The sequence below is a fragment of the Marmota marmota genome, unplaced genomic scaffold, assembly GCF_001458135.2.
Source record: "Marmota marmota marmota unplaced genomic scaffold, marMar, whole genome shotgun sequence".
In the NCBI taxonomy this organism is placed as follows: Eukaryota; Metazoa; Chordata; class Mammalia; order Rodentia; family Sciuridae; genus Marmota; species Marmota marmota.
The window spans coordinates 32,293,914-32,308,693 of record NW_025999977.1 but is presented as its reverse complement, the minus strand read 5'-3'; the positions used below and the strand labels follow the sequence as shown (position 1 = coordinate 32,308,693).

At 39.9% G+C, this 14,780-nt stretch overlaps 2 protein-coding genes across 4 annotated transcripts in view; one reads left to right on the top strand and one right to left on the bottom strand.

The window, feature by feature from the left end:
- The window catches only part of Crim1 (cysteine rich transmembrane BMP regulator 1), a 179,548-nt gene extending 167,546 nt beyond the window's left edge, over window positions 1-12,002 (top strand). Inside the window, exons 14-17 of the mRNA XM_015479775.2 lie at window positions 405-599; window positions 5,730-5,852; window positions 8,008-8,198; window positions 9,475-12,002. Of these exons, the coding sequence (XP_015335261.1) occupies window positions 405-599; window positions 5,730-5,852; window positions 8,008-8,198; window positions 9,475-9,651 (686 nt within the window). The 3' untranslated portion in view covers window positions 9,652-12,002. The remainder of the gene's footprint in view (window positions 1-404; window positions 600-5,729; window positions 5,853-8,007; window positions 8,199-9,474) is intronic.
- Window positions 12,003-13,467: 1,465 nt separating this feature from the next.
- Fez2 (fasciculation and elongation protein zeta 2) overlaps window positions 13,468-14,780 on the bottom strand; it is a 50,360-nt gene continuing 49,047 nt past the window's right edge. For all 3 annotated transcript variants that reach the window (XM_048804560.1, XM_015479773.2, XM_015479774.2), the window contains one exon: window positions 13,468-14,348. Coding sequence is in view for 2 of the 3 variants with exons in the window: in XM_015479773.2 (XP_015335259.1) it covers window positions 14,332-14,348 (17 nt within the window). In the remaining variant the exon portion in view is untranslated. The remainder of the gene's footprint in view (window positions 14,349-14,780) is intronic.

Here is a 14,780-nt window from a genome sequence, read left to right as displayed (position 1 = left end):
TACCTATGATGATGCTATTACCATTTCTTCCATTACCCACATTATTTACAAAAAAAAAGACAATGAAAAATAGGCATTTCTTGACTCCCTCTATGTAAATATACTCAGCGGGATCTTTTATCTCTTCCTGCATCTCTTGCTAGATGACAGTCTAATGACACTTCCCCAGTGGGTATTATCACAGTTACTGCCCTCTGTTTGCCTGAGTGGCCCTCATTTGTGTTCAGACCACAAGATAAGGGTTCTGAAGGTCCTCCTTGAGGAGAATGGCAAAAGGAACTAGGGAAACAAAGAGCTCACAAATTCTGGAAAACCTAAAGCACAATGTGATCGTGCAAGTGTAATAAGTAAGGTACTGTGTGTATCACATGAGGCGACTCTACCACATGTGTTCTTTTCTCTAGAGGACACAATTCCGAAGAAGGTGGTGTGTCACTTCAGCGGGAAGGCCTATGCTGACGAAGAGCGGTGGGACATTGACAGCTGCACACACTGCTACTGTCTGCAGGGCCAGACCCTCTGCTCGACCGTCAGCTGCCCACCTCTGCCCTGTGTCGAGCCCATCAACGTGGAGGGAAGTTGCTGCCCAATGTGTCCAGGTATCTGAGCTGCTGTCCTTCCATCATCTGCCTGTCATTCTCATTTAAGATGAAACTGAGGCAGACCCAGAACCTGCTCACCCATTCACAAATTCACAGGTTTAAAGTCCTGTACCTGCCCAGCTCAGAACCCTGGGCTAACCTAGAAAACCATGACCATCCATCTAGGTGAGGGTGATTCTTTAATCTTTGGGGCGTATAGCCATATGGGTGTGACCAGCCTATTAATGATGCCCACCCTAGCAGAATAGCACAGGTTTAGCACAGTGCTGGACCAGACTAGTGAAAAGGGTCCCGAGATCAGATGCAGGGGTACATGCTTAAGAGCTGTAGTGACGTGACTACATGTACGCCTTGCATTTACACAGTACACTCCTTGCCATTCTTTTTCAGTCCATCACATCCAGCCATTGCCCCACTATCACACACAGCCTCTCCTCAGCCTCAGCTGGACTTCTCATCTGTCCCTTGTGGAATGTAGCCAGTGAGCACACCCCAGCTGGCTGTGGACCCGTGCCTGCACCTCTTCCCACAGCCCACTCTTCATGTCAGCTGTGTCATTCAATCTCTTACTTTCAGACCTAAGTCCCCCACAGCTGCCCAGATCCTCCCTCAGGCCTTCTCCTAGTTTCTATGTCTGAGTCTCTTGCCAAAACAGCTCCTTTATCCCGTGCCCCTAATCCCAGAAACACAGGACCCAAGCGCTCACCAGGACAGCCTCTGGGCAGTGTTCCCAATCTGATCCCCTAAACAGAGAGACTTCCCAGGCAGCATGGACCACACATACTGATGGAAGGGCTCACTCTAAGATCCCATTGAAGACCAAAGCTAGTCAAGACCTTTCCACTTTTACCTCAGTTCCCTGGTTTTCTTGAAGCATTACGTTAGAGAATCATGCTCTATTCAGTGCAGTAAGCCGGGACTCAGGCCAATTTAGAAGCACATCTATACTGTGCAATTGTAAAATGGGGCAGTTCCGTAAACCCACAGTGTTTAATCAAGCTGTGCACATGTCGGCCTTTTGTTTAGGTGTTTGCAGACGAGCTCCATTTGAAAATGTCTATTTATTCCCTAAAAAGGACAATGTTAAATGCACAATTAGTTCCCACTTCTCGTCTTACTTAGTTAATAGTGGCACTGGATTTAGCTGTTGGCTCTTTTCTGCCTGAAACACTTTCTCCAGTTGGCTTCCAGGTCAACTCTCTGGGTCTCCTCCTTTGTTCTCAGTGCTCCTCTGTTTCCTTTGCCAATCCCTCCTCACCTGCCTAGTCACCCAAAGTTAGAGCAAAAGCACTAGTTTTTCATAATCATCTTGACAAGAGCAGTTTCCTATATCAAGAAAGAAAAGCAGGGTGAGTTAAGAGACAATGGTTATGTGATTGACACAGACTACAGTGCAAAGCTCATAGGTAAGATTTTACCATTAAGCAGAGGCACCTTGGAGAGCTTCACTGAGAAAGAAATTGAGCTAGACTTTGAAGGACAAGTTGACTCTCTTCCTTGGAGTGGAGAGGTAATCTGACCAAGGATCCTGAGACTGGCATGGTCAAGGCAAATGCTCCTGGGGGAGTAAGTTCCAGTAGCTAGAGTAAGGAAGGAAAAGATGACGATTGGCCAAGATTTTTAGGGCCTTGATTATCAAATGAAGTGCATAAACCTTGCCCTTTGCAGGAGGGTGGGGAGGCTCATTTTCGAGCTGATAAATGACATGAATGACAAAGGTGTTTGGGGGAGACCAATGTGCAGGAGGGACTATAACATACAGAGGCCAGAACAGCCATGACTCACACAGAGGTGTGATGATAAGGACCGAGTTCAGGTGGTAGTGTAGGATTGGAGGGAAAGATTCGTCCCCCTTGTTCTGTGAGTTAGTAGTGAGTGCAGATGTGGCCACCATGCCTGTTCATCTCTCCAGAGTTGTCTGTGACTTCTGAGTTGAGATTTACTATTGGATTGACATTTAATTTCTGTTGATTAATTCTCCTTTCTGCTGTACTACTGGTAAGTCACTTCTCCATTTTATCTCTAAGCAAATTTTGCAGTCAGACTTTTGCCACCTTGTATTTCCTGAAGGTGGCCTGGATTCCAGTCCCATTCTCTGGTTGCCTCACTGTCTGACCTTCAGAGCCCTTCAGAGTTTCAGCTTCCACCTTACATCTGGATAGCGCACGCACCTCCCAGAAATGCTGTGGGGACAAACAAAAGGGTAGTAACAGGGGCGCCGCCTGACCCACCCAGCAAACAGCTTTGTCCTCGGACACAACACCACGGTCTGAATAATTCCCCTTTTCTGTTCTGCCATCTCAGGATGAGTATAAAACCCGTGAGCTGGTTAGGTGGTTAGTCCTTGTTCCATTTTCCACAAGAAACCAGACTCAGGGAAGTCTGGTGAACTATGCAAAGTCTTGCCGCCAGTCAGCAGAAGAGCAAAGACTCGAGGTCCTAAGTTACCTCAGGCGCCACCTCCCAACAGAGTGCTGCCCACAGCTGGTGAGCTTCAGGCACCTGCCCATATTCCAGAAAAGGGCATTTTAATAGGAAGGTGACCCCACAACTGACCAGATGCCTTTTAAATTAAAAAAAAAATAAGAAGTTTTTATTTTTAGAGACATTAGACATTTTTAGAGACATTTTTAGAGACTCGAGACATTAAGTTGTCATGGGTTCCTCTAAAGTTCAGATCAGATATGACAGCAGAAGGAATTAATTGTGGCCTGTGCCTGTGCTCTCTGTGGCCTGGCTGAAGGTAGATCAGTATCAGTCTTCTGACTGTGTCCATCTGCAGTATGAGCAGACAAAGGGGGCTCCTTAGTGGATGCCAGAAGAGTGTATTTTGGAGTCTGGGGTTGAATGCAGTCTTCAGTCATGGAAGGTCAGGCCTGGGAACAAATAGCATCTCCTCTCCTTTCTATCTCTTCAAGCAACCTTTTGCTCATAGATTTATTCTTTTTGGCAAAACTGCTCAGAGGCAGCTTCCTTCCTAAGTTCAAATTAAAGAGAGGGATCCTTTCCCCTTGGACTTGAGGGCTCTGAATTGGAGTTGTATTTTGTGAGGAAGGAGCCATCATGGTAGATTTTCAGCAGAGCGGAACTGAATATATAGTGGCACCAGCTGATATACAGGCCATGAGCTGTTAGATGGTGAGCCGCATCTCTCAGGCAGTGGTCATCCCGAGAGCCTCTTGAGGCCAAGACTGCTCTTGCACTGGCCTGCTGCATGGGAAGCACTAAGGAAGTGCTTGTTGAACAAAAGGTGATACAATTAATCCTGAAGAAGGCATCCTGCTTCACCTTAGACCCTATAACTTTCCCTGAGGTTGCCAGGTAGAGCCTTCCTAAGTGCCGCGGGAAGAGAGCTCACCTGTTATCAGGGGGGTTTCACCTGAGATCTGCCCATAAGCAGGTACATACCAGGCCTAAGAATTTCAAAGCTGCCTCTCCACTGCTCTCACCCAGGAAAATGCCTGAGGTGGAACCAAGTGGACCCCAGTTCTGGGGCCTCTGTGGCTTCACTACCTCACTGCTGACATTCACAGGTGTGGTGGAGTAGATCACACATCTGCCTTTCATGCTGAGGCCTCAGAGGCTAGGTGGTGCTCACCTTCTTGTAAGAGGAAGGCCCCACCCTGGGCGGGGCAGGGCAGGGACTGACAGGTGCTGCAAACTGGAAGATGCTACTGAATGTTTTTCTTCCCAGAATCATAAAGGAAGTTCATACTGATCATCCTACTACAAACACACCTCCAAGAACCACATGATCCAGACCTGAGAAAGCAGAGTTTATAAGCTCTTGGGGGTGATTCTGATACGATATAGAAATTTTGAGGATTGTTCTTTTGTATTCAGTCTCCTACTCCTGCAAACGATAATATTTTCAGTAAATTCAGTTTTTCATTCTGGAGTTTGCAGGAACCCACTTAACTTTTGGAAACTATAGTTAAGAAGGCCGAAGACCAAGGGACTGAGACCAAAGAGACCTTATTTTTGGAGGGAAACTTGGGCTTTGGAATCACAGAATTACATTGGAGTCCCAGCTCTGCCAGTGCTGGGGGCATGATCTCGAGCGTTTTCCTCAGACTCTCTGAGTTTAATTCCCCAGCCAGGTGCTCAGTTAACTTGTAGCAGAAGCTCAACAAGTTCCCTCCTCTCCATCACTTCCTCTTCTTCAAACTCATCTGAAGGCTTTTGTTGAAAGCTTGGTGACTTTGGGATAGAAAATGATCACTTAATCCTGTTTTAACTTCTTCTGCATATCTTATTTTGGTGTTAAGGCCACAATCAGTATTTAGGATTATAAATGTTGAATAACCCCTTTATAAAAACCACTTAGTGATTCAGTGTGCTCTGGCCAGGAGAAAGTTTGTGAATGATGCAGATTTTTACTGTCACATTTTGAAAACAGAGTGTTCTTGAGAATTATTTATTTAAAAAAAAAAAAAATGTTAAGCTAGCTGTCAGCCCAATGAAATGTAGATATAAAAATGTATGTGTAGTTGCTAAGGAAAGCTCTGCGTTTTCTCTCAGGTCCCTTGATATTTGGGATAAAGAATATTTTTCTAGACAGTTTTGTTTCATATTGCAGTATTTTTGTTGATCAAAGTGCCTATGCAATCAAACGAGATAATTGAGAATATAGTTACTGAAGACCAATTTCCAATCCAAACAGTTCCACTGGTAACATCTGAGACAACTCAGGGACTCATGAGGTCTGCCTACACTCACTCCCCTCAGGGAAAAAGGTAGAAGGAAAATGGCTGAAGAGTGGGTGATGCTTTAACTTTCTCAAATTCTGCTGACATTTTATCTAAGTGATTGAGTATTCATGGATGAAAGAACATGAATACTGTGGCATTCTTGTCGGATTACACAGAACTAGAACCAACATCATTTGACACAAAGAAACCTGATAGGGTAGAAACTCTGTTCTTTTAAATGTTGTAAGAAATGTTTCCCACCCACTGCAAAGGGAGTGACTCTCTATCATTAATGATGTAAATACAGATACTGTATATTCCCTGTCCCAGGAAATACAGTATTGAATTAAATGCTCTATTTGGATTGAGGATATAGAAGCCAATAGTAAGGCAGCTTCTCTATCATCTCTTATGAAAATGCTTTTCTTTCTTTTAGAAATGTATGTCCCCGAACCAACCAATATTCCCATTGAGAAGAAAAATTATCATGGAGAGACTGACCTAGAGGTTCCTATGTGGCCCACACCTAGCGAAAATGACATCATCCATCCCCCTATAGGTAAGTATCAGTTGCTTGAGATCTGCCTGGCTTCTTCTATATAGTCTACTTTGTTTTTTCTAGTGTTTAAAAATTTTCCATCAGTACTTTTTAGATGGTTTGCCCAAGTTCAAACAACTACTCCAGGGAAGACCTACTTGGCTAAAAAATATTAAATACTAAACATTGATAAAATAAGTCAGCAGGTAACTGCCTCCTTCCTGGCCCTCCTTCCTGGCTCAGAGATTTGGTGATAATGGAAAGAATTCAGTATGAAATTTTTAAGCCATCTTTCAAAATTATATGTGTGAATAAACTTAGTAAGCAGAGTAATAATGAATTATTCACTGTCCCTGTGGATTCTGTACTAAGCATTTGTGCATTAGGTTACTTTCTCTTTCTGGGTATTTTCATTCCATGAGGGTTCAGTATTGCAATGTGTTAACTTTTTCCCAGGGTTTATTCCATGTCTTTTTTATTCTGTCCTTTTAATTGTGCATAATAACGAGGTTAGTTTGTTTCTCAGTAGCTAAGTGGTCAGATATGGCTGAGTTCTGCCAGTACTACCTTTTCTAAAAGGAGACTAGTGTAAATTTCCTCAGAGCTACGCTCAATACTGCCTCCTGTCGATTTCAAACACATTTTCAAAATTGCTGTACAATTGTCACAATATTTATTTTGGAAGAAGCAGTAGTCATTGCTTGAGAGATTAATGGTCTGTTACTGTAGATATTCTAAATGTTGTGCTTGGATCAAACCAGATGACCAGAGAGCCAAATTCCTAGACCCAGTGTTTTGGCTCTGTATGTGTTTGCTCTAACTGAATGTGCTTTAGCATCATGCTTACATTCATTCAGTCAGCAACTACCATGCCTGCTGTGTGCCCCTCACTGTTCTAGATGCTGGGCTTTGGTCATAAGAATGCATTCCTTAATGCAGTCTGTTCAGGACCTACACATTACATAATATCCCTGCTAAAGTCCCAGAAGAGAGATGTCTCTATGTGTCAGTAGCAAGAAAGTATATGTTTCTCTTAGGCAACTGATTTGTTTTAATCTGAATGACACTGTGAATCTTATTTCCTATTTTTGCTTTGGCTGGTAGGAAGCTCAAAGACAACTTTCATACCTTGCTTTTAGCATCAAAACAGAACTGGAGGCCTCAATATTATATAGACCTCAATTACAGTTTCATTTTCCTCTCACCAAGATTTTCCTTAATTTACTTTCTAATCTTGCATGACACACATTCCTGAAACCACTGCATGTATCATTTGGAATATAGGAAGGTAAAGATTCACTACTTTATTCATTTTGTATTTGCAGCCTGAATCACTGTTATCTTTGGCATTTTTCTGGATGCTGATAAATGCTTTCCTTTTTTCCCTTCCTATATCACCATCTGCATTGGCTAAAATGAGTAGAAACATTCTCTTCCCATTCCTTCCCACCTGCAGAGTACATACAGAGGCACATCAACAAAAATCTTAAGTTTTAAACCATAGAAAGTCTTACTATCACAAAGCTGTGTTACTTCTTGAACTGAGTTCCCAGAACAGTTTAAGAGTAATTCCTTTTGATTGTATGCATCCTTTATCTTTCACTGAACAGTCTTTGATACATTTAGAAAACCTGACTAGAATGGCTTATTTGAAACAAAAGAAAAAAGTAACTTCATGGAGAGCCTTTTAACCTTATCTCTGCCTGCAACTCATTGTAAGAATGATATTTTAAAAGAACGAAAAGATCTTCATAAGAGCAAAATTACATGTTGTCCCCTGTGTAGTGTACTTAATGAAGGCAGGAAAATATAGACATCATGAGATTTCCAAAAAGTTTATGCAAAGGTATTTGTGATAATCAAAATATTTTAATATTATTGCAAAATATTTTCAAATTAGTCTAATTTTAGTCACATTTTGAAATCTTCCTAGAATTTTATTATTTTCCTAATTCCTAGAGCCAATATCATCTTGCCCAGACATTAACATTCTCACCCATTTTAATCCATCTACTAAGAGTTCTTTGTATATCAACATTAGACCTGAATGGTGTTTTTCGCCTGAAAGTACTGGAAAGCTATATAACCAAGTTGCTCATGTCTATTTGTAATATAACTGAAATAATCCTTTAAAATTCTGGTTTAAGTAATACTTGTAATTTTTTTTTTCCCCTAGATATGGGTCACCTCCAGGTAGATTACAGAAATAATAACAGGCTACACCCAACCGAAGATTCTTCACTGGACTCCATTGTCTCAGTTGTGGTTCCCATAATAATATGCCTCTCCATATTAATAGCATTCCTATTCATCAATCAGAAGAAACAGTGGATTCCGCTGCTTTGCTGGTATCGAACACCAACTAAGGTAATGTCCTGAAAAAGTCTCTCAAATGATAAAAATAGGAATGCTTACACTGTCATGTTGCTTTAAAATTGCTTAATACCATTTATATCAGCCAATGAAATTTTTACTTTGATATTCATAACCTCAAATGCACATGAAGCTGCAGCAGTTGAATATACAGTACTTGCCTAGGGCTGGATTGATCACTGAGTGAATTATCCATCATTCAGTCATTGGTAAATCCTGACCACTCATGGACTCAATTTCCTGAGTGTACTTGAAAGTTTTCAAATGAACAAAAACCTCTGGATTGACTCCTGAGTCATCGTTTATATTAGAAATCAAAACTTGATCATCTGGTATTTCTCAATCATATATTAACTTAGAAATGGGAGAGGAAAGAAACCACAAAGGGAGGGACGTAATACTCAGGAGAGGGCAAAGAGAGAGCTGAAGGATAATAAGGATATACAGAAGTCCAAAGGCAAGCACAAAGGGACGGGTAGCACAAGATGAAGAATGTGTGAGGTAACACTGACCAAGGGTAGGCAGACTCCTTATCAAGGGAGAGAAATCTGTGTTTGTTTCAATACAAATACAAAGGGTCTTTGAATCTGCCTGTTTTAACAGGAGAAAAAGCACTGTAGTAATTAGGGGGAAAAATCATATTTCTTCCAACTCATTCTACTTTTTTACATTTAGTTTTTTTTTTAATCATACAACTGTGAGAATAAGAAATAGCCTCAATAATATATTTAATCCAACTTACCATCTAGTTAACCTTTCCATATAAATTTCTGTCAGATGGTTATTCTGCCTTTGATTTTCTTTTTGACAAATATGGACGAGGCACAGCCTCTATGCTAAGTCAGGAAACAGTGCTGCGCAAGACACAATCATATTGTCTGAAGCCAGGAAAAGTGACCCATTCATAAAGAGCATGAGATGATGAGATACAGACAGGCTGGTCCAACATATGAGGCTGTCACACAACCTGTGTCATTAGAATTGCTGTTTTAATATCTGACCACCTGTTAATGTCCACTCCTTTTCTAACCCTCTTAAACACAAGTCTGCACTTCATGGATTTAAAATAGTTATCATGTCACTTCACTAATAAAAATATAGTTGGAATTCGAATAAGATGTAATACCATGCTTATAGTCTGACATCAACAAAATGTGAAACTATTGCCCAACCTGAATTTTAAGTCCTAAATTTCTGTACATATGGGGTATGTAAGGCAGCTAATTCTTTGTGGGTTTTTGTTTTTTTCTCCTGTTCTCTCACTCAATAGCCTTCTTCCTTGAATAATCAACTAGTATCTGTGGACTGTAAGAAGGGAACACGAGTTCAGGTGGATGGTTCCCAGAGAATGCTAAGAATCGCTGAACCAGATGCAAGATTCAGTGGCTTCTACAGCATGCAAAAACAGAGCCATCTACAGGCGGACAATTTCTACCAAACAGTGTGAAGAAAGGCAACATGGATGAGGTTTCAAAACACAGAAAACAACTAAATCTGCTCTTAAAAGTAAACTAGAATTTGTGCACTTGCTTAGTGGATTGTATTGGATTGTGACTTGATGTACAGCGCTAAGAACTTACTGGGATAGGCTCTGTCTACAGCAGTGTGCAGGATATGCATTCCCACCTTTCCTCAAGATAACTGACCAAGTGTTTTCTTAGAACCAAAGTTTTTAAAGTTGCTAAGGTATATTTGCTTGTAATATAGCTGTAGAGATATTTGGGGGTGGGGACAGTGAGTTCGGTTGGGGAAACGGGTGGGAGGGTGGTGCTGGGAAGAAAAATTGGTCAGCCTGGCTCGGGGAAAAAATCCAGTAAAATAAAAGCAGTTCAGTGGCCCAGAGGATTCTTTTTCCTGTTGCTCTGAAGACTGCATTGGTTGCTGCAAAGCTCAGGCCTGAATGAGCAGGAAATAAAAAAAGGCCTTGCAATCCAGCTGCCATAGCCACCTTAGAACTACCAGACGAGTGCATCAGAACTTTTGATAGCCATCCCAGGTCTAAAGCCACAAGTTTCTTCTCTACGCAGTCACAACTGCGATAGGCAGTGAGGAAGCCAGGGAAATGCAGTAGCTGCATTTCTCTAAAGCGGGTTATTAGGGACATATACAGTTATACTTTTTGCTGCTTTTGTTTTCTTCCAAGCCAATCAGCCAGTTCGTAGCAGAGACAGCAAATGAACAAGATCTAAGTCATTTCTTGATGTGAGCATTGGAGCTTTTCTTACAACAGTGTGGCGGAAAGGAGGGAGAGGGCGAAGGACACCAGGCATTTCCAGGGGCTATACTTCATTGTTTGTTGTTGCTTTTTTCTGTTATACTGTTGGTTGTTCATAGTTTTTGTTGAAGCTCTAGCTTAAGAAGAAACTTTTTTTAAAAAAAAAAAGAAAGACTGGGGATTTTTTTCTTTATTATATACTGATTCTACAAAATAGAAACTACTTCATTTTAATTGTATATTATTCAAGCACCTTTGTTGAAGCTAAAAAAAAAAAATTATGCCTCTTTAAACTTTAGCAATTATAGGACTATTTATGTAACTATCTTATGATGCTTCAAAAAACAAAAGTATTTGTGTGCATGTGTATAAATATATATGCTCATATATTTATACACATACAATTTATGTTTTCCTGTTGAATGTATTTTTATGAGATTTTAACCAGAACAAAGGCAGATAAACAGGCATTCCATATCAATGCTTTTGATCACTTACAGATTTTCTGAATAACACAAATTCTCATTCTACCTGCAGTTTAATTGGAAAGATGTTTGTAAGAGAGTGTGTGTGTGTGTGTGTGTCTGTGTGTGTATGTGTGTGTGTATACATACCTTCAGCAGCCAGCATCGTACCTGCTATGGAGAGGATATTCCTTTATTAAAATCTTCCTTCTCATTTGGATTTGCTTTCAGTTGGTTTCCAATTCGCTCACTGGCCAGAGACATTGATGGCAGTTTTTATCTGCATCACTAATCAGCTCCTGGATTTTTTTTTTTTTTTCAAACAACTGTTTGAAACAACTACTGGAATATTGTCCACAATAAGCTGGAAGTTTGTTGTAGTTTGCCTCGAATATATAACTGACTGTACACAATAGTGTTAACTTTTCAAACAGCTCTTAGCACTTTTATACTAATGACCCATTTGTGCATTGACTTTTCTTTTAAAAATGCTTGTTGTGAAAGACACAGATACCCAGTATGCTTAATGTGAAAAGAAAATGTGTTCTGTTTTGTAAAGGAACTTTCAAGTATTGTTGTAAATACTTGGACAGAGGTTGCTGAACTTTAAAAAAAAATTAATTTATTATTATAATGACCTAATTTATTAATCTGAAGATTAACCATTTTTTTGTTTTAGAATATCAAAAAGAAAAAAGAAAAAGGTGTTCTAGCTGTTTGCATCAAAGAAAAAAAATAAGATTTATTATCAAGGGGCAATATTTTTATCTATTTCCAAAATAAATTTGTTAATGATATGATGTTACCAAAATAGATTTACATCAGCCTGATTAGTATAAAATTTTGTTGACAATTAATCCATTCCTGGCATATAAAGTCTTTATCAAAGAAAAAATTGTAAATGCTTGCTTTTTGTTTTTTCAATCATGGCCATATGAAAATACTAACAGGATGTAGGACAAGGTGTAAATTTTTTATTATTATTTTAAAGATATGATTTATCCTGAGTGCTGTATCTATTACTCCTTTACTTTGGTTCCTGTTGTGCTCTTGTAAAAGAAAAACAAATATAATTTCCTGAAGAATAAAATAGATATATGGCACTTGGAGTGCACCGTAGTTCTACAGTTTGTTTTTGTTTTCTTCAAAAAGCCAAGCTGTAAGGGGATGATTTGCAACTTGGTTCTTGGCAGCAAGTAAACACTTTGAGAAGAAATCACACCATGTAACTTTCAAAAAGACTCCTTATCTGGGATCAGAAAGACAAATGGTCCTTCTGTTTCAAGGTCGTCCAGCTCACAAGAAGCCCAGTATTCCTCCCAGCAGGTGGCTCTTTCCCAAGGAATCTTTGCAGAAAATGTCCCCTGAGTACACTGCACAGGGCACTGTTCTTAGGGCAGCAGGAGAGCTACCTGCTGCCAGTCATGAGTAGCGATGTGCTTGTCATCAGTACAGGTTGAATTACCTCCTTCCACAATGCTTGGGACCAGAATTGTTTCACACAGGATTTCTTCAGATTTTGGAGTATTTGCATATACATCATGAGGTATCTTGGAGATGAGACCAAAGTTTAAACATGAAAGTTATTTTATCTTTCATCTGTGCCTTACACACACAGCCTGATTTGATGACAGTATCCTTAGCATAACTGAATTCTGACTGTGACTCATCGCATGAGGTCAGCTTGTGGAATTGCTGCAGTGCTCAAAAAGTTCTAGACTGTGAAGCATTTTAGACTTCAGGTCAGGGATGCCCAACCTGTATCAAATCTACTTCAGCATGTGGAAAAGGATTGTGACAGAAAACTCTACAGCTATTTACTGCTAAAGAAGAAAGTATTTACCAAACAAAATCAGAGAAATCTAATTACAAAGGGTACTCTGAGTTGTCAAGAAAATGTAGGTGGGAGAAAGTAGGCTTACATATATATCAAAGGCATCAACTTCAGTATGATTAGCTCTAAACAGAACGTGGTTCAATCTAAAGAAACACATCCCTAAGGACTTTTGCTTTATTGTATGCCCCTTATACCTACATGTCTTTGGTATAAGGCACATTTTTTACAAATTCAGATAAAACTAATTTTAATTACTAGTATTATGTAAGTAGGCATCTTCATCAGTTTGAAGGAAAGTGACAAATCATTCCTACCTGTTCACCATCTACTAAGACATTAATAAAACAAGGAAACCATCCTCAGGTTCCACATACCTCTAGATAACAACTGAAAAGCTACGCTGGCACCAGACTTCAAGCCACTGCCTCTGCAGTCACAGCACCTCAGTTACTAAGTGGCATAAGGAATGTGGACACCGATGCTTTGGAGGAAATTTTAAAAGCCCCCTGATAGTAGGTCCCATATAGACTCTACACACATTATTATGTCAGGGGCAGGCTGTGTAATTGGCCAAAAAAAGCAGAATGGCTGTCATTCCATGGCAGCACAGCATGATCTGGGAAAATCCTTCTCCCCTCTTTACCATCATGATCCATCTAATCAGGGAGCACTGCTCACAAACTGTAGAGCAACTAATCTTAGTACTGCAAGAGCAAACAAAAGATACAATAAAAATACTCAAGGCTCTTTAACATATATTATTTTTATATTTATTAAATGCCATTGACATGATTGAATCTGGCAGACCTGTTCATGATTAGTGATGTATTCATGAATAGCTTGTTTCTGGCATCAGCCGTGGAGGACGGTGCACAGGCATGAATAAAACAACAGCGATGGGAAGTGGGCAGTGCAGCAGCAGACGATTTCTTAAGCACCTTCTCAAACTCCTTTTAAAGTACACTTCTTTACAGACACATGAAACAAAATATTGACATAAAGTGAATACAAGTTTCTGAGAGTGGCAGATGGTTAAAGTGTGAACAGTGGTGAAAAGCAGCAAGCTATAAAATCAGTCATCTCGAGCAGAGGCAATACTATTAACTTAAGCCAAGGTAATGCATATTCCAGTGCTGCTGCTTCAAAGGCAGCCCACATTTGTTAAGTTTCAGTCTCTGGACAATACTGATAGGTAACATTTATACTGACAGTCCTCTTATTTTAAAAAAAATCTGTGTGTGTTCTTGCCATCACTGAAGAATAGCTATAATATAAATCTCCCAATGCTTTAATCTAGTTCTTCAGTGCAGTTTAGATGTAGAAAGCCATAAAAACACCAGGCATACAGTCAAGTTAATGAAAAATGTAACTGTCCATGCACAAGTGATATTTCTTCACTAAGTTAAGAGAACTTAGATTTACCCAAAAAAAACCTCTAGAATTCAAAAGAGTGCCACAGTTTTCTTGGTTCTATAATATAAAGATTTAGTGAAGTCATGATCTATTAATACTGAATCACAAACCCAAGGTCAAGTGTGATGGGTTTCCAGTAGCAAGAAGGTCATGGTAACCAACTCTCAGAATGTTATGTCCACAGAAGGTAATGCTGCTCTAGGTGGGACACAGAACTGGGGGGGGAAAAGAAAGAAAAAACACTTTAGATAGGGATGTATCATTTGTATATATTTACAACAAATGCATTTACATTTTATATACATTTAATATGTATATAAAAAGCACCATTGTGTAATGATGATTAAATATTAATGCAAGAATCTTCAAGAGCAAAAATTTTTAAACATTTAAGAGACTACACCAAAAAGTTCTCTCAAAGACACAATAATTAGAATTTCCCAGAAATGAGACACCAAAAGGCCATGTCTCTAAGGGTGCCACAGAAAGATACAAGGTTGTAACTGTAGCCCTGAGGCTTGTAACAGAACATAGGCAGCCTAGTGAAGTCAAAGGAGGCGAGATTCTGTATACATTTTCATTCCAATCTAGGATGACACAGCAGCAGCCAGACCCACAATTACTGGCCTTGGTACTATTGTTGAAGC